The sequence below is a fragment of the Girardinichthys multiradiatus genome, chromosome 23 (genome assembly GCF_021462225.1).
Source record: "Girardinichthys multiradiatus isolate DD_20200921_A chromosome 23, DD_fGirMul_XY1, whole genome shotgun sequence".
NCBI lineage: Eukaryota > Metazoa > Chordata > Actinopteri > Cyprinodontiformes > Goodeidae > Girardinichthys > Girardinichthys multiradiatus.
In genome coordinates, this window is record NC_061815.1 from 35,282,587 (window position 1) to 35,304,706 (window position 22,120).

General features: G+C 40.1%; 1 protein-coding gene across 1 annotated transcript in view; it reads left to right on the forward strand.

Annotated features, from left to right (window-relative positions):
- atp8a1 (ATPase phospholipid transporting 8A1) overlaps positions 1 to 22,120 on the forward strand; it is a 114,498-nt gene that overhangs the window by 45,049 nt on the left and 47,329 nt on the right. The window contains exons 17-24 of the mRNA XM_047353416.1: positions 2,983 to 3,088; positions 4,947 to 5,029; positions 6,174 to 6,223; positions 6,343 to 6,412; positions 6,901 to 6,985; positions 8,327 to 8,466; positions 16,649 to 16,787; positions 20,563 to 20,627. Of these exons, the coding sequence (XP_047209372.1) occupies positions 2,983 to 3,088; positions 4,947 to 5,029; positions 6,174 to 6,223; positions 6,343 to 6,412; positions 6,901 to 6,985; positions 8,327 to 8,466; positions 16,649 to 16,787; positions 20,563 to 20,627 (738 nt within the window). The remainder of the gene's footprint in view (positions 1 to 2,982; positions 3,089 to 4,946; positions 5,030 to 6,173; positions 6,224 to 6,342; positions 6,413 to 6,900; positions 6,986 to 8,326; positions 8,467 to 16,648; positions 16,788 to 20,562; positions 20,628 to 22,120) is intronic.

The window sequence follows — 22,120 nt, forward strand, 5'->3', positions numbered from 1 at the left end:
GATGAAAAGATGGAAAAAGCTACATTCGGGGCAATACTGACAAAAAATATTAGAACCTGCATATAACATTAGGCTGGGGTCGGAGGATCATCTTCTAACATTAAAACAACTCTAAACATACAGCCAGAGCTACACTGGGATGGTTTATGTATTGGATTGGTCCAGTTACTATTTGTCTAAGCATAAATACGCACAGCCCACGGCTTTCTGTAAATTCAGTTTTTTTCAGTTAAATAAGTTAAAACAGATCCTTAAATAAGGATAACAGCTCATCATGCTGTTACCCTTGAGCTCTTAAACCACACACGCACGCACACACGTCCTTCAGAGGATACCTGTCAACCCAGACCAGATTAGCATGCTGCCAGGAGACAGAGGGAACTCTCACAGCCACCTGGACTGTAATAAACTCTGTGTATTTTCACTCACAAGTGGCCCTTTGATTTGCCCACTCTGCCCCTATCATTTATTTTCTCCTTTGTTGTGTTCATCACAGTTCTCAAGGCCAGCAGAACAAATCTGCTAACAATGTCCTCAAGTACAGAGCTTTGTGTTTAAGTAACAGAGTAAAAGGAGCCCTTTTTAAAACAATCACTTCATAGATTCAAGCACTTTAAAAGCATAATTAAAGGGAGATTATTGTATATGTAAGAGCTGCTTTGTATTCAGTTACAGCAGCCTTATGAAAGCTGCATTAATTACTCATGGTGATGGTAAAGCAGCAGTGTGATTGTGATCAGGCTAAAATTGACCATTGTTAGGAAATGTTTTTTAACCCTGCTGTAATATTAAGGCCTTCTGTGGCCCTGGAGGCTGCTAATATCCCTGGCTCAGTTGTAGTCACTGACTCCAGACTGGTAGTCCTTCGGCAATAGTTGGAGCCTCAGCAGATGCCTGTCTGAGTCCACCCTACGGGAGGTTAGTCATGCTGGTCTTCTCATTAATGTAAATGCCCTCCGTATGTAGGTTGGGCTGTTGTTTTTTTTCCATAAACTGAAGCAAGGTTATATTGGATGGAAAAGCATGACTAAATGTGTGTCAGTAGCTTGAATCCAGCAGACGAGTCCTGTGAACCTATTGGCTTGTTACCAGTTGTCATCTGTCCGATCAGATCTAACTCTTCACTGCTTGTGCCATGTATTTTTTAGATGGTAACACACACCTCAGGCTGCCTTTCCAGAGAAACATAGAGTTAGGATATTGATGACATTCTAGAAAGTTGGAGCATTTTTTTTTCATATTAGACTTTAGGGATGTAATAAAATAACATATAATAAAGGAATGAGGACAAAGTAATTAAATAATTGATTATGTAAAATTATTTTAGTGGTTTTGTGTGCTGATAATTGGTCCCAGATTTGATTTTTATAGATGGATAACATTGTGAAGGTGAAGGGCTGTTTGTGTTCAAATCTGCAAAACTGAGATTGAGGTGTTGTTACATTGCCTTGCAAATGTAACAACGTTCAACGTTTTCACATTTGGTCAAAGAACAGGAAACCAACACAAAGTGCTGCTTAAGTGTGAAGTGAAATTATTTTTACAAGTAAGATCTGAAACTGTGGCAGCCATTTATAATTATCCCACCCTAGTCAACACTGTCGAAAAACTTCTTATTACAATTACAGCTGCAAATCGACTTATTTGTTTGCTATGAAGCTCCTGCTGAGAAACGTTCATTTTTAAGTTTTGCCTCAGTTTCCCACTTGGATTTAGGTCTTGACATTGACTGGGCCATTGTAACTCATAAATATGCTTTGATCTAAGCCATTATATTGTAGCTCTGGCTGTCTTCTTAGGGTCATTGTCTAGAGCAAGGCAAACCTCTCCGACAATCCCAAATCTTTTTCAGCATCAAACATATTTTCTTTCTGGGCTTCTCTGTTTTAAGCTCCATTCATTTTTCAATCAGTTCTGACCAGCTTCCTTGCAAAGGCCTCTCCACAGCATGATGCTGCCACCACTATGTTTCAGGGAAGGTATGATGTGTTTAGGTTGATATGCTGTGTTAATTTAGTGATAGTATTTTGCATACAGGGCACAAAAGTAAAATGTTGGCCTTATGACCTTGTATGCTGTGTCACCAACATAGCTTGAGAAAACTAACTTATATCTTTCTTTGAATTTAAGTACTTTATGCCACTCTTCTATAAAGGCTAGATTTGTGGAGTGCACGGCTTATAGTTCTGTTCACAGATTGCCCTACCAGAGCATTGGATCTGTGCAGCTCCTCTAGAGCATCATGTTTGCTTCTCTGCTTAATGCTCAATTTGCCCCAGCTTCCAGTTTAGGTGGACAGAAATATCTTGGTAGGTTTGCAGTGGTGCCATAGTTTTTCTATTTTTAGATTATGGATTGAAAGTGCTCTGTTAGATGTCCAAAGCTTAGGGTATTGATTTATAACCTAACTCTGCCTTAAACATCTCCTTAACTTTATCTTTGAACTGTCGGCTGCATTTCTTGTTCTTCATGATGCTGCTAGTTCACTGATGTTCTTTAACAAACCTCTGAGGCATTCACAGAACAGCTGCATTTATACTGAGATTAAATTACCCACAGGTGGACTCAGTTTGCTAATGAAAGACTTCTGAAGGGAGTTGCTTGCACTTGCAGAACCTTGCAGAGTGACCTGAATGCAAACACAAGGCACTGAAGATAGTATTTTCTTTAACAGTAGTTATTTTCCAATTCAGTCTTAAATTAATATTTCTGTTTTGCTCTACCAGTGAAGCCGTAACCTGATCATAAATTGTTTAAATCAAACAAGTCTAAAACTTTCCATGTCTGAGTCTAGGAATGGCTGCTTTTGCAAGATTTTACTAATATCATTCATCAGTTAGATGTATAATCTTCAGATTGATCTGTCTCTCAATCGGTGCTCTCTCTGCCACCGTTCCACCTTAGAACAAGGTCATTCTGCTTCTGTTGCATGTTGGATGTAAGAACATTAAAAGTCAAAGTGGTGTTTTCCTCTTTCGTTAGCCTACAGCTGCTGTTATCCTGGAGTTCATGACCATGATGGCCATCTGTCACACTGCAGTCCCTGAGCGCACGGATGGGAAAATCATCTACCAAGCAGCATCTCCAGGTATCACAATGTATTATTCTCCTCTGGTATATGTTATGTGTGCTTTAGCATAGGATTAGCAAATTATGTGTCTGTTTTCTTTTAAAACCAGCTGAAAATATAGCGTTGAAGTTATAGATTTAGGGGGGTTGAATTGTTGACAGTAGGTATTCATGAATTTATCCTGCAACCTTTTTAGAAGTTTATCATTAAAAAAAGCCACACGTCCCACTCAAGTCACTGATCTTTTTTTTTCTTTTATATATAGTGCTCAGAGACAGATTTGCTTTATTAATGTATACCAAAAAATACTGGACCTGCTTCCAGCTGGTTTGAATAAAAATGTCTTTGAAGCATTTCTCTATTGTATAATTTTGCATATGGTGACCTGTGAGCCTGAGCAAAGGGAACAATCTGTTATAGCCTCCTGGCCCCAGTATCTCAGACACATTAATGTAATCCTAAGAGCACACACAGGAGAGCCGGGAATCACACCATAAAATGTAGTCTCCTGTTTACAAAAAGCATGGTGTATGTCACTTTTGATTTCTTTAGCCTTAGCATGAGCCCTCAGTCTATCACATTCACAGTTGGGTGTAATGAATAGAGACAGCTGTCAGTCAGGAAAACATGCCCTTCAACGCTTCTTTTAGCTGCTATCATGACCGATATTGGAGAAAGGGAAAAGCATTCAAGTATTTTTTGTTATACAATATAAAAACATAACAAGCCCTTGTCTGCATTATTTTGTCAGCCTAATACAGTATTTTTCTCTACAGGCCTTATGTACATTATCAGGAAATAAGGGACTCTTAGACTCTCTAAGACAGGTTGCAAACAAAAAAATACAGGTGTATTTTTACAGTGCCTTTAAAAGTATTTATACACGTTCATTTTCTATTTCACATTTTGTTAAATAACAATCACACTAAAGTATAGCACAACTACAAACCTGTCAAGAAATGGCAGTCTAGCCATGTCCCAGGAAGTAGAGCATTAATCATAGCAGGCGATACACCTCCGGTGTCTCTGGAGGAGCTGCAGAGGTCCACAGCTCAGGTGGGAGAACTAGTTGACAGGACGAATATTAGTATTACATTCCACAAATCTGGCCTTTTGGGAAGAGTGGCAAGAAGAAAGTCACTATTCAAAGAAAGCCACGAATAAGATCTTTTTGCGGTATACCACAAGCCATGCAGGAGACACAGCAAACATGTTGAAGAAGGTGCCCTGGTCAGAGGATATCAAATGATTTTTTTTTTTTGGCCTACAGTAACAACAATATGTATGGCAGATAATGAACTCTTCAGATCACCCTGAGCACAGTATCCATGCAGTAAAACATGGTGGTGGCAGCATCATGTAGTGGGGATGTTTTTTTTTCCAGCAGTGACAAGGATGCTGATGGGCATATTCATGCATCAACATCCAGACCTACATATATCCAATTGAGAATCTGTGGCAGGTCTTGAAAACTGATGTTCAGAGTTGCTCTCCACCTTGTCTCACTGAACCTGAGCTGTTTTGCAAACAAAAACAGCCAATAATTCAGTCTCTCTATTAGCTAAGCGAATATAGGCACATTTTCCTTACTTATGCATTTCTCATTTATTATTGCAATGCTTCAAACTCTCTCTGTGACCTTTAAGCCTCTTGAGTGTCGGCATCAACTCCATCCAACAGGCAAAATATATATAGAAATACTTACCTGCTCCCTATATTTAGTTTCTGTCTTTGTCACATTTTTTTCCAGGTGAAGAAGATTTATGTGCAAACTCTAGTTCTTTAAAATGTGAAGCTCAAATTTCAAGCTATCAGTGGGCAACAATATGTCAGGTCTCTCCGTCTTAAATTTTTTTCTTCTTTCTTTTCTTTCAAGATGAAGGAGCCCTGGTGAGAGCAGCCCGAAACCTCGGCTTTGTGTTTTCTGGACGAACCCCTGACAGCGTGATTGTGGAAATAGTAAGTCGAGACATCTTTGAGGAAAGTAAAGCAGGCGGTTGTGTTGATGGATGGAACATGCAAAGTACATAACACTGGTGGGACAGTAAGCATTTCATGTTTACTGTCACACAAACTGTGGGATCAGTCTCCGGAGCTAATCAACTAGGTTTACATTTAGTGCTAAAAAAGAAATTGGATATATGTGGAGCATGTGTTTTTTTTTTTTTTGCTTAGAGAAATGGTTCCTTACTTGTTCCTTACTTGTTCAGCCAATGGTAGTTTTTGCACGTAATACCATCCTGAAAGAGCCCCTCCTTTTGCACCTCCATTCATAAGCATACACACATCCACTGCCCAGATAAACACCCATCTGCAATAAACAATAACATTATTATTTAAATGATCAAAAACATTAAGAACTAAAAAAAATGATGTCAATGATGCTAGTCTTATGATTTAGTAAAGAATGTTAGAGATGACTCGACTTTATTTGTGCTTTTCATGTTTTTCTCAGTCTAAGATGGTCCTAATGCCAAAAAAAGCATTAAAACACCTCTTTGTACACAGAATAAAGGTGCTGCTTCCCATTGAATTCAAGCATTCAGTCAAAAGCTACCAGATAACAGCTTTTTGGTTCTCGTTGTTTTTGTTGTTTTATGCTAAAGAAGCCCCCACTAAAGCACATCTGTTAACATAAATAGATATTAAGCTTGGATAGATGAATTAAAAACTGCACATCTGTGTGTGTGATCATATCTGAGGGTGAGGAATTGTCTCCTCTCCAAACTCAGGTTAGCCATTCAGCTGTTAGCTTAAATGGCAAGCAGGATAATTGCACTAAAGGACCCGGAGGCTGAAAAACCAGAAAACCAGTTTCCGTTTTTTTCGGGTCAAAAATGTTTGTCCTATTTCCTAATCGTCATTAGAGCTTCTAAAGTGCTCAGCATATATTTAATCACTGTGATCTTTCACCTAGCACTCTTCCCAAATAAGAAAGTTAATTGAATTTTACTTTGCTCTCCCACCATCAGCTGCAGTTACGGTTGATTTAAATGAAAAGGAAAGGTTGGCTTGTGCTACTTAATGCAAGCTCAAGAGAGAAAACTAAGATGGAGGAGTCTCCCTCAGAGTGTTTTAATTTGCATTCTCGTTTGATTTTCAGCTTGAAAGCGAAGAAAAATATGAACTGCTTCACGTGCTGGAGTTTACAAGGTATTTCCTTTCTTTTAAATGCTCTAGCTACAATTATTTACCACTAAGGCTTGTTTTCGCTATATATTTCCCTTTTTTCCTTCACTTTAACCACCATATTTGGGCTTTTTGTTTCACAGCACAAGGAAGAGGATGTCGGTCATCATGCGCACCCCATCTGGAAAGATTCGCCTCTACTGCAAAGGAGCTGTGAGTGCCTGTCTCTCTCCATGGCAACACATGACAGCCCATCACCACCATTCTGCTCTCTCCGCTCTGCTTCTCGCTCACATTAGGAGGTCTTTCTTTGAGCTGCAGGATAAAGGCTTCTGCACGTTACCCATGTGCAAAGTAACACATACAAAAATGTTCTGTTTCAGAAATGTTTTTCGCCACATAAACCAACAGTGGATTCACAGTCCACAGTGGTAAAAGCCTGCAGAACCTTCTGGATTGTTGGCTGCACTCCGTGTGCACTGAAAATAAATGTTATATTTTTTGCTCTATATTTTGGATTTGGTTGTAAAGACTAGAATACCTAATCAAGAAAGCCCAGCTGTGTTTGTGCAGAACATCAGTGCATCTGATAGGAAATAGAAACAAGCTTCAGATTCCGTTTAACAACACGCGCAATTCCTGCCGGTTACTGTCTCTACCCTCTGGTTGTTGGTAACCAATGTGTTTTTATTTCCTTTCAGGACTCCGTAATCTATGACCGTCTGGCAGACAGCTCAAGGTACAAAGAGATCACATTAAAGCACCTGGAGCAGTTTGCCACTGAGGGTGAGTGGATGAATATTGCCCCCTGTCTCAGGTAGTGTGTAATGCACAGAAGACAGCTCTTTTTTCTTTCTGGTTGGGATCAGAGGCTTTATTCAAGCAGCCCAACTTGAAGCAAGATTTTTTTTTTCTCCCCAAGTGGTTCCACTCCTACGCATCTTTCTTTGGATAATTGATTTAAGCGAGTATTTTGCAGGAGTAATGACATAAAACAAGAAACTGGTGGGAAAGCGCAGCAGACAGAGCTCCTCATGTTCTATGTTCATACTGCCCCCTTGTGAAACACCAGCAAAATGATGTCATTGGGGATATTTAATGTTGGCTATATGTAGCATTGTGGGTGGATTGTATCTCTGGTCCTGGTTAAACATCTTGTCACGTTGCAGCTAAACTTCTTTCATTTTCCTGGAATTGCATGTCACGGCCCAGCACGAATCAGTGCATAATTATGAAGATGAACGAAAAATATGCTTAGTTTTAAAAAGTTTTTTTTTAACAAATAAAAAGCGTGAAGTGCATTAGTGTTTACCCTTTACTCTGGTGCCCCTAAATAAAATCTATTATCAATTTGGCTTCAGACCTAATCTAATTAGTAAATGCAGACCATCCCTGTAAACCTCCATCTTTGTTAGAGAACGTTAGTGAACAAGAAGCAAAATGAGAATCAGCCACATTTAGACCTCAGTAAAGTCTCTACCTGTTGTCACTTTTCAACTAAGGTTCATATTGTTCAGTAACAAAGCAATGTTTTTCAGACAAATCTTACCAAATACTAAAGAAATGTCCGTAAACCTTTTGACTTGTAGAAAACGTTAAAACATCTTGAAAAATTATCTCGTTATTCTGGCAAATAGAATGATTTAGGTAACTGATCGAAAACAGAAAAAGTTTACTCATCTAATACCAGAGAGATAAAAAAGCTGTTTGCAAAGTGTATGTAAATATCTGGTCTCAGCTGTGTTCATACCAGCTGCATCTTCTTTAAATCCTGTAAGAATTTGGTATTCAGTCTTTTTTTACTGAGAACTTTGTCTTCATGTAAATGAGGATCGTTGAATTCTTACTGTAGATCTCTGATAAAGAATACATTTTCCTTTGGCTTTCTTTTTATTCATTGGTTTTCTTGGTTGTTTATTTGGCAGAGAAATTAAATAGATAAAGGGGGAAAACGGCATGCACACAGATAATATACTTCAATAATGTAGAAAAATGCTCTTTTTTATTTTTTTTTATTGCGTAGTTTAAGAGGAAATGAAAATCTGAATGAGCAGATGCTGCTTCTGACCAGAAATGTAGAAGAAGTCATGATGTTTGACCTGTGTGTTGTGGTTTTCACTCCTCCAGGCCTGCGCACTCTGTGCTTTGCAGTGGCAGACATCAGCGAGTCGTCTTACCAGCACTGGCAGGAGCTCCACCACCGAGCCAGCACCTCCATTCAGAACAGAGCCCTGAAACTAGAGGAGAGCTACGAACTGATAGAGAAGGTTTGCCAAGAGAACGCTCTCGTATTGTTTTAATACAGGTCCTTCTCAAAAAATTAGCATATTGTGATAAAGTTCATTATTTTCCATAATGTCATGATGAAAATTTAACATTCATATATTTTAGATTCATTGCACACTAACTGAAATATTTCAGGTCTTTTATTGTCTTAATACAGATGATTTTGGCATACAGCTCATGAAAACCCAAAATTCCTATCTCACAAAATTAGCATATCATTAAAAGAGTCTCTAAACGAGCTATGAAGCTAATCATCTGAATCAACGAGTTAACTTTAAACACCTGCAAAAGATTCCTGAGGCCTTTAAAACTCCCAGCCTGGTTCATCACTCAAAACCCCAATCATGGGTAAGACTGCCGACCTGACTGCTGTCCAGAAGGCCACTATTGACACCCTCAAGCAAAAGAGTAAGACACAGAAAGAAATTTCTGAACGAATAGGCTGTTCCCAGAGTGCTGTATCAAGGCACCTCAGTGGGAAGTCTGTGGGAAGGAAAAAGTGCACAACGAGAAGAGGTGACCAGACCCTGAGGAAGATTGTGGAGAAGGGCCGATTCCAGACCTTGGGGGACCTGCGGAAGCAGTGGACTGAGTCTGGAGTAGAAACATCCAGAGCCACGGTGCACAGGCGTGTGCAGGAAATGGGCTACAGGTGCCGCATTCCCCAGGTCAAGCCACTTTTGAACCAGAAACAGCGGCAGAAGCGCCTGACCTGGGCTACAGAGAAGCAGCACTGGACTGTTGCTCAGTGGTCCAAAGTACTTTTTTCGGATGAAAGCAAATTCTGCATGTCATTCGGAAATCAAGGTGCCAGAGTCTGGAGGAAGACTGGGGAGAAGGAAATGCCAAAATGCCAGAAGTCCAGTGTCAAGTACCCACAGTCAGTGATGGTCTGGGGTGCCGTGTCAGCTGCTGGTGTTGGTCCACTGTGTTTTATCAAGGGCAGGGTCAATGCAGCTAGCTATCAGGAGATTTTGGAGCACTTCATGCTTCCATCTGCTGAAAAGCTTTATGGAGATGAAGATTTCATTTTTCAGCACGACCTGGCACCTGCTCACAGTGCCAAAACCACTGGTAAATGGTTTACTGACCATGGTATCACTGTGCTCAATTGGCCTGCCAACTCTCCTGACCTGAACCCCATAGAGAATCTGTGGGATATTGTGAAGAGAACGTTGAGAGACTCAAGACCCAACACTCTGGATGAGCTAAAGGCCGCTATCGAAGCATCCTGGGCCTCCATAAGACCTCAGCAGTGCCACAGGCTGATTGCCTCCATGCCACGCCGCATTGAAGCAGTCATTTCTGCAAAAGGATTTCCGACCAAGTATTGAGTGCATAACTGTACATGATTATTTGAAGGTTGACGTTTTTTGTTTTAAAAACACTTTTCTTTTATTGGTCGGATGAAATATGCTAATTTTGTGAGATAGGAATTTTGGGTTTTTATGAGCTGTATGCCAAAATCATCCGTATTAAGACAATAACAGACCTGAAATATTTCAGTTAGTGTGCAATGAATCTAAAATATATGAATGTTAAATTTTCATCATTACATTATAGAAAATAATGAACTTTATCACAATATGCTAATTTATTGAGAAGGACCTGTATACTGTACAAACCATTTTACAAGACATCTGCAGCAGGCTTATAGCGCCCCTAAATTTGTTGGCACCTCTGGTAAAGAGACTAGAAACCTTTATTTGTTGTTGCACTGGTATAAACTCACACTGAAAATTTTAGTATTTATATTATGAGTGCATTTATTTTGTGTTTAAAATGTTTCCAATGTAAAAAAAAAAAAGGATTTTTAATCACAATCTCACTCACAGTTTTTGGCACCCATGCTGTTAATACTTTGCACAACCCTATTTGTTGAGAGGTCAGTGCTTGGTCGTCTTTTAACATTTCACAAGGTTGGATGACCCAATGATGAAACATTTTTTGTTTTGTTTTTTTGGCAGAGGCCACTAGATTTTTGTTTAAAATTTCCCAATATTTAAAAAAGTTCATAATAGAGAAACAAACTCACAGCATTCACTGTGCTTAACAGTGAACATATGGTGATTGTCCCCACATCCATTCTTTGCTTCACACCAGACACACCTCAGGTGTTTGTTGTCAAAAAGCTATACTTTGGCTCATCTGACCAAAGCACACAGTCCCAATTAAAGTCGAACTTCATATTGGCAAACTTCACATCTTTAAATTTGTGAATATAGGTTAGAATCTTTTTATTTTTATTTACATTCCTCACAGAAAACTAGTCGGCATATAGATAGTTTTCAATGGTTGCTGTGATGCTAAGATGCAACTCTTTGCTGCAGATCTCTTTAACAGTGAGCTTTGGAGATGTTTTACCTCCTCTATTGTGGAAGTAAAGTGAAGCCGGTCTTTTTTTGTCTCAGTTCGAGTTTTTATTACTTTGCATGTAGATGTAGGCACTTTTTTAGGTGCAAAGATAATTTCCTGCAGCCATTCCCAGACTTTTCCAGAAGATTACCCCACATCTGCTTTACTTTTAACCTCCTGTTTTCTTGTTTTTCCCGTTTTGAAGACTGGCTCAAAGAAATAGGCCTCTCTGTCATATTTTTAACACAAGGGAAATTTTGAATTATTAGGTTCCTCATAGGTTCTATCAAATGTAGAGCAGATGTATGCAACCTGTGGCTCCAGAGCCACAAGTGGATCTTTAGAGCGTCCACATTGGCGCTTAATAACTTTTTCTCAAAGTGATAAAAAAAAAACAGCAGCTATTTGTTTAAAATATAGATTTATCAGATGCAGGTTTCAACAGTTTTCAGCTTTTTCATGGAATACTTGCATTTTCACAACTGAATGACACTAAAAAAAGCAGTAATGTTTTTTTTTTATGTATTTTTCTTTGTTATTACCTCGGAAACTATGGGCTTCTTTTATGTCATTTTAACAGCTTCAAATAACCCATAGAATAAAATGTGCCCATCCTCTTTTATGCTTTTTATTTTTATTTTAAAACCTAAAATTAGAAATAAAATCGTGGTTTTTCAGAAATGGCAACAAATGTCCTATAGTGGATATTTATCAAATATTGTAAGTTGTCTTTTTTTCAAAAGGTCATGTAACATTTGTGGCTCTAAACAAGTTTTATTTAGCTGGATTGACAGTAGAAATGGCTCTGTGGATTGTAAAGGTTGCGAACCCCTGATGTAGAACATAAATTGAATAATTTACATTTATTTTATAGAAATTGTTGGGGGTACCAATAATTGCAGCATTGATAGGTTTAGTAAAAAAAATCTTAAATACAATTACCGCAGGGAGCAAATATAATCCAAAGATAGATTAAAAAAATTTTTTCATGTAAGGTTATGTTACAGCAGTAAAAGATACATTTATTTTGAGGCGTTTTACACATTTCTTTTACCTGTGGTGCCGATAAATGTAGAGAGCATTGTGAGTATAAGTAATGGAGTAGGGGGTATTATACCTGCAGAGATTCAAATGTGCTGAAGTGTGGCCATTTTGTTTGAATCTAAGGGTAAGTGTTGGTTTTCTGTGTGGCTGGTCTGTGTGAAACGCTGCTCAAACACAGGAAGCCGCAGTTGTAAATCAGCCTTTTGGCTCCTCTTCACGGCTGCTTGGGGCTGCCCAAAACAAATGGAGGCAATCAATCATGAACCAAACATAAAAGCTTTCAAAAAGGAAAATGTAATCTGCACTGCCTAATGAGCCGAGTGTGGCACTGCGGCTGCCCAGGGTTTTGGGGTTCACTGCTGCCCACATCTCAACTTTATACACATCAGCTTCACAAGGGGGCGCTATAGAACTGCGTTCAAATTTTTAGGAGGGCAAGGGAGCTTCCGCAGAGGTAGAAAGTACACATTTTACAGTGATCTGCTTTGATACATAAAGTAAATTAAAATACCGTTAAAAAGTATATTTATTTCAGTAAATTAGCTGGAAAATGTAAAGCACATATGGGTGTATGTCCATTTCTCCACACTTTGATGATAGTGGTTTACAGCTAATGAAATCCCGAAAATTCTGTTTCTCGGAAAATAAGAATGTTACATTAGACCAAGAACAAAAAGATTTTCAATAAATAAATGCCAGGATGTTGAAAAGTATGTACATGTTGTGTACATTATATAGAACCAGTAATTCAGGGCTCCTTGTGCATGAATTACTGCTTCAATGCGGCGTGGCTTGGAGGCAAACACCGTGTGGCTCTGCTGAGATGTTAAGGAAGCCCTGGTGGCTGTGACAGTCTCATTTGGCTTACCTGTATTGTATGGTCTGTTGTTTCTCACCTTAAACTTGACAATACCTCAAAGATTTTCTGTGGGGTTTAGCTCAGGAGAGTTTGCTAGCCGATCAAGCACATTTGTGCCATGGTCGTTAAAGCAGATATTGGTACCTTTGGCAGTGGGAAGGTACCAAGTCCTGCAGGAAAATGATATCAGCATGTCCATTAAGCCTGTCAGTGTAAGGAAGCATGCAGTGCAGTGATGGTCACCCAAGTCATCGATGGACTTCAAGCAATGTTGATTATGTGCCTCTCCGCACATCTGCTAGACTCTTGGACCTGGGTTTCCAAATGAAATGCAAAATTTACCTCCATCTGAAAAAAGACTTTGGACAACTGATCAACAGTCCAGTTCTTTTCCTCCTTAGCCCAGGTGAGATGCTTCTGATATCTTCTCTGATTCAGGAGTGGCTTGACACGAGGAATGCAACATTTGTAGCTCATGGCCTTTGCATCTGTGTTGGTGGCTCTTATAGCTCTGACCCCAGCTGCAGTTCACACGTTCTAAATCTCCCCTAAACTCATGAATAGGTTTTGCTTCCCAATCCACTCAATGCTGCAGTTGTCACTGTTGCTTGAGCACCATTTGGAACCTGACTTTTTTCCCTCCACACAACTTTACATTGACATGCTTGGCTACAGCACTATGAACACCTTCTTTAGCAACATTTTGTGGCTTACATTTTTTGTCGAGGGTGTTTGCTGGACATCTGTGAAGGCAGCAGTTTTCTGCATGATTGTGTGAGGCCTTGCATGGACATTAGAGAACATCAGTCAGTCATCAGTCAGTCATTTTCTGGTGCCTATCTCCAGCAGTCTATGGGCGAGAGGCGGGGCTACACCCTGGACAGGTCGCCAGTCCATCGCAAGGCAACAAACAAACAACCATGCACACACTCATTCATACACCTAAGGGCAATTTAGAGTGACCAATTAACCTAACAGGCATATCTTTGGACTGTGGGAGGAAGCCGGAGTACCCAGTGAGAACCCACGCATGCACGGGGGGAACATGCAAACTCCATGCAGAAAGAACCCCGGTCAGGAATCGAACCCAGGACCTTCTTGCTGCAACACAACAGTGCTACCAACTGCGCCACCGTGCAGCCCATTACAGAACATTTCTGCTTTAAAAACCAACCAGTGTTTTTGTTGTTCTTAAGCAGTATTTACATTTACTGAGAAACTACACTGTTCAAAAAAATAAAGGGAACACTCAAATAACACATCCTAGATCTGAATGAATGAAATATTCTCATTAAATACTTTGTTCTGTACAAAGCTGAATGTGCTGACAACAAAATAACACAAAAATCATCAATGGAAATCAAATTTATTAACCAATGGAGGCCTGGATTTGGAGTCACACACAAAATTAAAGTAGAGAAACACACTACAGGCTGATCCAACTTTGATTTAATGTCCTTAAAACAAGTCAAAATGAGGCTCAGTATTGTGTGTGGCCTCCATGTGTCTGTATGACCTCCCTACAACGCCTGGTCATGCTCCTGATGAGACGGCGGATGGTCTCCTGAGGGATCTCCTCTCAGACCTGGACTAAAGCATCCACCAACTCCTGGACAGTCTGTGGTGCAACGTGACGTTGGTGAATAGAGCGAGACATGATGTCCCAGATGTGCTCAATCGGATTCAGGTCTGGGGAACGGGCGGGCCGGTCCATAGCTTCAATGTCTTCATCTTGCAGGAACTGCTGACACACTCCAGCCACATGAGGTCTAGCATCGTCCTTCATTAGGAGGAACCCAGGGCCAACCGCACCAGCATACGGTCTCACAAGAGGTCTGAGGATCTCATCTCGGTACCTAATGGCAGTCAGGCTACCTCTGACGAGCACATGGAGGGCTGTGTGGCCCCCCAAAGAAATGCCATCCCACACCATTACTGACCCACTGCCAAACCAGTCATGCTGAAAGATGTTGCAGGCAGCAGATCGCTCTCCACGGTGTCTCCAGACTCTGTCACGTCTGTCACATGTGCTCAGTGTGAACCTGCTTTCATCTGTGAAGAGCACAGGGCGCCAGTGGCGAATCTGCCAATCCTGGTGTTCTCTGGCGTCCTGCACGGTGTTGGGCTGTGAGCACAACCCCTTTTTTGTGGACGTCGGGCCCTCATACCATCCTCATGGAGTCGGTTTCTAACCGTTTGTGCAGACACATGCACATTTGTGGCCTGCTGGAGCTCATTTTGCAGGGCTCTGGCAGTGCTCCTCCTGTTCCTCCTTGCACAAAGGCAGAGGTAGCGGTCCTGCTGCTGGGTTGTTGCCCTCCTACGGCCTCCTCCACGTCTCCTGGGGTACTGGCCTGTCTCCTGGTAGCACCTCCAGACTCTGGACACTACGCTGACAGACACTTCAAACCTTCTTGCCACAGCTCGCATTGGTGTGCCATCCTGGATGAGCTGCACTACCTGAGCCACTTGTGTGGGTTGTGGAGTCCGTCTCATGCTACCACGAGTGTGAAAGCACCACCAACATTCAAAAGTGACCAAAACATCAGCCAGAAAGCATAGGTACTGAGAAGTGGTCTGTGGTCCCCACCTGCAGAACCACTCCTTTATTGAGTTTGTCTTACTAATCACCAAAGATTTTCCCCTGTTGTCTATTCCATTTACACAACATCTGTGAAATTGATTGTCAATCAGTGGTGCTTCCTAAGTGGACAGTTTGATTTCACAGAAGTTTGATTTACTTGGAGTTATATTGTGTTGTTTAAGTGTTCCTTTTATTTTTTTGAGCAGTGTATCTTTTGGGGTTTTTATTAGGCAAAGACCATAATCATTCAAATTAATAACCAGAAAATCTTAAAGTATATCGCTCTGTCATTAAACTATATTTTTGATGGGTTTTTGTAAAATAAATAATCTTTTTGATAATATTTTGATTAGTTTGAGATGCATTAATAATCATTTTAAAGCAAATCCTGGACTCTTAGATTGAGCTAAACTGCACCTGACACTCAAGTCTCATTTAGACCGTGCAGATTCATTTACACAAAAAAATTTAGACAGATTATTTTGGGCCCTGTTGCAATTGAGCTAAATGAAACACCAGTTAAGAGGCAGCGTTTTGTAGGATGACCATCAATAGACGTGTCCTTCATGCAGGAGATATGTCTAAAAAGAGCTGCTGAGTGGAAATGAACCAACTGAACAGCGACAGATTTAGACTTGGAAGATGACATCATCTTATTGCATCAATACTACAAATGCAAACTTTGACTTACAAACGGCAGACAACTTTTAGCTGGTTTATGAAATGATTAGACATCTTAATTCTACTGGTTCCTTTACCATATTCCACAAAAATTAGATAAAAAGAATATTTCAGATGTAGTTAGTTACGACAGAGCAAATAGTATAAATTCCCTCCTCGGGCCTCCTGTTCCAGTGCTCTGTAATTCACAGCGAATAGGCAGGACAGAGCGACAAACGAATAAACATTAGGGCTCAGGTCTCAACCTTAAGAGCCTCCGTGGCCTTTCCTCTGCTGCTGGGTTCTGTCTCTCCTCTGCCCCTGGCTCTTGTCAAATCTTACCCCATGTAATGAGCCCTTATACGTCCATAACCAACCCCAAAGAGCTGCAGACCTTTCTGAGAAAAACAGCCAAATGTGTTTGTGGGCCTGCTTGTGTGGAAGAAAACAATCATGTAGAGAAATACACACTCAGATGGGCTCAGTAATTGATCCAAAATTGCCTAAGAAGCCCATGGTTGTTTTTCTGAGTGGTTAGGTTAAAATAAGCAATCGGTGAAGGGGTGTACACGACTGATTGACACAACCTTGTCTCAGATTTCTTTTTGACACACACTCCTTTATCACTTACTGATATATCTCCTGACCTTCTCTGTGATAGAACCTGCAGCTCCTGGGGGCCACAGCAATAGAAGACAAGCTCCAAGATAAGGTACCCGAAACTATTGAGACTCTAATGAAGGCTGACATTAAGATCTGGATCCTGACAGGGGACAAACAGGAAACAGCCATCAATATTGGTGAGCACCAACAGAACACTTCATATCCTTTCAACTGTACATTTCATGTGAATGCTGCTCTGCTCTCTGTCATATAAAGGGGCTTGCTGTCTACCCCTATAATAATCTGTGGTGTAGTTTGTAAACAAGCTCTGTACCAGAGTTTGTTTTAATTCTCCCTTTCACTAAAAACAACTGCTTGTACACAGACGAAAGCCACTGCTTAGGCCTCATACAAACTAAGCTCTGCTGCCAGCTGCATAATGAGTAACTGCTGCTTAAATTGTTAACACATGTACTATAAAAGCATCTACCGTGCCCTGCAAAAGTATTCATATCCTTTAAATGTTTTCAGATCTGATGTTAATGTATCTTTTTGGGGTTTTAAGTGATGGACCAGTACAAAGTAACGCATTATTGTGAAGTGGAAGGAAAAATCTGGAAGGTGTGGCGTGCATATGTGCTCAGCGTCTCGAGTCAGTACTTTGTAGAACAACTACAGCTGCAAGTCTTTTAAGGCATGTCTAGGCCAGCTTAACACATCTATAGACTGAGAATTTAGCCCATTCTTCATTACAGAACCGTGAGGTTGGATGGAGAGCAGCTTTGCTGTCGCTGCGGAAGAAATGCATCCCCACAGTTTCATGGTGAGGATGTTGTATTCAGGGTAATGTGCAGTGGTAGTTTTCTGCCACAAATGGTGTTTTGCACATGCTAAAAAGTTCTATTTTGGTCTCATTTGACCAGAGCATCTTCTTCCTCATGTTTGCTGCCTTCCCTTACATGGTTTGTGGCAAAGTACAAAGTGGTTTTCTTTTTTTTTTTCACTAATCTCCAAAAATCTCTATGGCCACTGTATTTATGCTCAGATTGATTGTATCTAAATAAAGGGAGCAAGTACAGATGAACACTTTGTAGATTATTATTCATACAGCAAAATGTAAACCCCATTTATCATTCTCCTTCTTCTCATTAAAGTCTGACTAAAATACACTGAAGTTAGTGGTTGTACCATGACGTGTGAAAAAGTAATATGAAAACCTTTGGAAGGCAGTGTAGAGCTGTTTTTTCTGTTGATGTTCCTGCATCAGGACACACTTTTCGCCTTGTTTGTGCACGTCCCTCGTACAGGTACTCCAGTCAGCCCTGTGGCCATTCCTCACCCAGCATGATAACGTCCTGACAAGCTTAATGTTGCTCTGTCACAAACATTTAATGAAAGCATCTGTTGCAGGATGATGTATGAGCTCTCTAAACTGACATGAAATAAATAACATGCATATGTACTCCAGCAGGCCTGTCTCCTACATCTCACTTCCTCAGAGATTTGACTGTTGTAGATGTTATCTGAAAGGTAAACAACCTAAAGCTACCCAACCGTTTCAGTTCCTAGTTCACGTCCTTGTTTGCACTGGGATTACACTTTTCAGATGTGGATGATGACCAAAAGTGGATCAACCTTGAGCAGAGCCAACTTGGTAGCATAAAGTTTAGACAAATAGATATTAAAAGTGTAAGGCTCTATAAGTGTTTGTGGCTGCACCTACCACTGAGGCCCGACTGAATCAGCCTTTTGTGCCCAATGCGTCCAGATGTGAGGGGGCTTAGCTGATGCTAATTCTCACTGGAAATATTTTCACAGCTCCGGCTTTTGGCTGAGCTGCTCTGTAAAACCTTTGCTCAGTATTTATGTTATTTTTTACTGTTTTCTTCACTGAAACATTATTTCCCTCGCCAGTGTAATGGTGCACCGGACAGTATTCCAAATTAAAATGATGATGCTGCTCCAGATCTGTGTTAGCCGTTAGATGGAGCCTAAACCACCCAAGTGGCTGATTTGTTACAAATAACTCCTGCAGAGTAATGTGAAGAGCAATGTTGCTTTCTCCAGAGAGACATGCTTGTACCGCTGAGAGCTGTAGGTTGATGGGAGTTGTTATGTAATGCTACTTACTTCTTTATTTGAAAATACTTTGCAAGTTTACCCACTGGTTTCATCATTCACTTAAGCAGAGAGACACAAGATTAAAGGACTTTTTCTGTCTGCATACTGAAATATGAGTTTTATCTTCCTTGGTGTTAAAATCCCTGTCACCAGGTTACATCTGCTGACTTCTGCCAAACAATTATAGAGTCTTACAAAATTATTTTATGGTCTTTACAGTAGATATCTGGAAAATGGTGCACAGCTTTATATTCAGTCCCTTTTTTAATCTTTTACCCATAAATGAAATCAATGGTGGTGGCAGCATCATGCTGTGGGGATGCTTTTCTTCAGCAGGGAACCAAGAAGCTGGTCATTATTGATTTGAAGATGGATGTATTATCTTATCAGAAAGCTTGAATGCATTTATTGTGTACTGTTCAGCAGTACGTGCACTACTTGATGTAACTGGTGAACTAAGGTAGCCTGTTTAAAAATTGGTATTAATGGGGCTTATTGTTAAAGCAATGCTTATGTTTGTCTGTCTCTGACTGTAGAAATGATTTAAAAACTGTTATGAACATTGTATTTAAACATTTTTATCCATATTATCCATCCCTTACCAATCAAAGTCTACTCTCCCTCCACTTGAGACTCTGTTCAATCTGACAGCTTGAGCTCATTTTTCAACCTCAGTGTCTTGATGTGCAAAGCTGGTATACATGTATCCTAAAAGACTTGCAGCTGTAAAGCCTAAATAAATGGAACTCTTTTCAGATCTTTTATTGCAAAAGAAAAAGGAAAGCCGTGTTTTAATTTCTTTCTGCTTCACAATAATAATTATATAATGGTGAACAATGTTGTGTTGGACTATCACATAAAATACCTATAAAACAAGTGGTCGTTTGTGGTTGTAACCGAATGAAATGTGAAACAGTTCAAAGGATATTATGTTAAGGCCCCCGTTTAGTGTTGCTTCCTTTGAGCAGCTGAGATTACTGTGACATAAGTGTCGTTGTACATTCCTCGAGGCCTGTGGGAACGGTCTGTAGTTCCGCCTGGGTTTGGAAAAGCTCAGGAATTTACGGCCAAATACAAAAAAATTGAGTGAAATTAGCTAAAAGCTAAACACATTAGACGTGAGGGCTGTGTCAAGAATTGACGAGGGTGAAGGGAACAGAGACAGTGTTGAGATGGAGAGACATTTTCCACACTGTGTCAAATTTTTGGACGTTTGCACCTTTGCACTTAACAAAACAATCTGCTTTACCCCAGACCTGGAGGTGGAACATGTTCATTTCCTCCTGTGTGCACTGTTCTTAAAGCGTGTCTTTTTATTCATACGCTTATTTCATTTTCACTCAAGGCAGGTTATGTGGTTACCCTCTTTAAAAAAATTTTTTTAAATCTCTTTCCAGACAGAAGCAAAGTGTTGAAGCCCACAAATATGTATGTGGTTGTGCCACAGATGGCAGCCTACTCATACAGCCACAGCGCTAAAGTGAAGGCTTGAGTCTTGGTTCATGAAGCATTTCTGCCCCCCACCCCCACCCCAATGAGAGGCTCCATCCACCACTTGCTGGTGACCCTGAGTGTGTGTCCCGGTTAAGGCATGAGGAGAGTGCTCCCCAGAGAGCCATGTTGGGTAACCCAGAGTTGTAACTGCCCCTTTAAACAGGAAACTGACAAACTCTTGTAAACCAAACTCATTAGTCATGTCTTAAGACTGGAGTTCTCAGCTAGCTGTAACATTTAGATTTTTACCACTTGTTTGGATTTTCTTAATTTTATGTCTTTAATACAGTACATGACATGAGTTATATATAAAAATGTTTGAGCTCATCTTTTATTTTTTGTTCTGTGATACTATAGGACATTCCTGCAAACTCCTCACAAAGAACATGGGCTTGCTTGTTATTAATGAAGACAGTCTGAATGTAAGTATGTTGGGATTATAATAAAAAAACATATCCATATGGAACTAATGATGTAAAAATGTATGTGAAGCTCCAAAAAGTTAAACTTGCAAACTTGCTTTTAATTAGCATATCTATGCACTTTGTTTTGAACATCCACAGTTTAAACAAGACGGACCGGACAGAATTTTCTGATTTCTGATCTCAGATTTTTGTAACTAAATATAAAATATTTAACACTGCTTTGAGAAAGAGCAGTCTCTGTAAAACAGGGTTTTACTATTTTAAAGCAAAATGCACAGTTGACAGTTTAAACCATGGAACTCCAATTCCTGTCCTCAAGAGCTACTGTTCTGCAACTTTTAGACACATCTTTCTCCTAAAACACCTACTTCAAATGGCTAAATTACAACCTCAGCATGTCGCCGAGTTCTGCAGAGAATGAGGCATTGATTTACTTTAGTTAGACACTCCAATTTAGGCTGCCTTTAGCTTCTTATTTTAGAAATGTGCACAGCTAGCATCTTAACTCTGAGATTATGTAAGCAGGTCTGTTTGAGCAGAACTACATCTGTGGGTTCTACACCTGCTCCAAAGATCTATTATTGCAAGATTTTGAGGTAACTAAAGAGAATAATTTATACTTTTTTTTTTTTTTTTAAAGAAAAACTTGTGGTATTAAATGTCAATTTTATTCACACGTGATTTTATTAATGCATTTACAGATTTTAAACGAATGTAAGAAATTTCTAAGTACTTCTTCATGCCTCATTAGAAAATATAAATAGGACTGCACACATTTTAATGTTAATTACTAACAGTACATCCATTACTTAGGAAATAGTGAGTATATCTTTAACTATCCTCATTTAGTCACTGCCAGAAAGATTTCCTAGTATTAAAGGATGAGGCCACAGGGTGCCTTCCATAAAAACCCAACCCACATCCTGAAATCCACATTTAACATTTAGACGCCCAACAGTGAAGTCTGTTAACCTGTCTGCAGGAGAGCTATGTCAGTTGTTCTTGAGATTAAAAAGGGTATGTCCCTGCAGTTTCATCAGGGAAAAGCTACGCATGTCGGCTGAAGCCATGATGCCACTGGGTTCGGCTTTGTCAGACAGAAAAACAGGGGAAAAGGGGAAAAGCCGTAGATGAAGTGGCGGCTAGAGGAGGTGGTTCTGGGTGATGACGGACGGCCTTCACTCTGTCAAACATCTGTTAACCGTGATAAATGAAGCCAAGTAGAATGTGGGGTCGGTGCATTCATAAAGCCCACAGGCCAGTGCTTTGAAATGTCAGCTCCCATTCTGCTGTGGTTGAGCAGATGCTTACATAGTTCAGTTTGTTAAAACTCAGAAACAGAAAGCTTTCCACCAAGACACCGCCGGCTGTGGGGTCAGTAGGTATGAGAGCACTATTCAAACATGGATTTCTTTTTGCCATGTTTAGAGAAGTTGTTTTTTTGTTCCTCAATATGCCTGAACTGGCACTAGATAGGGTCGGGGTATTTA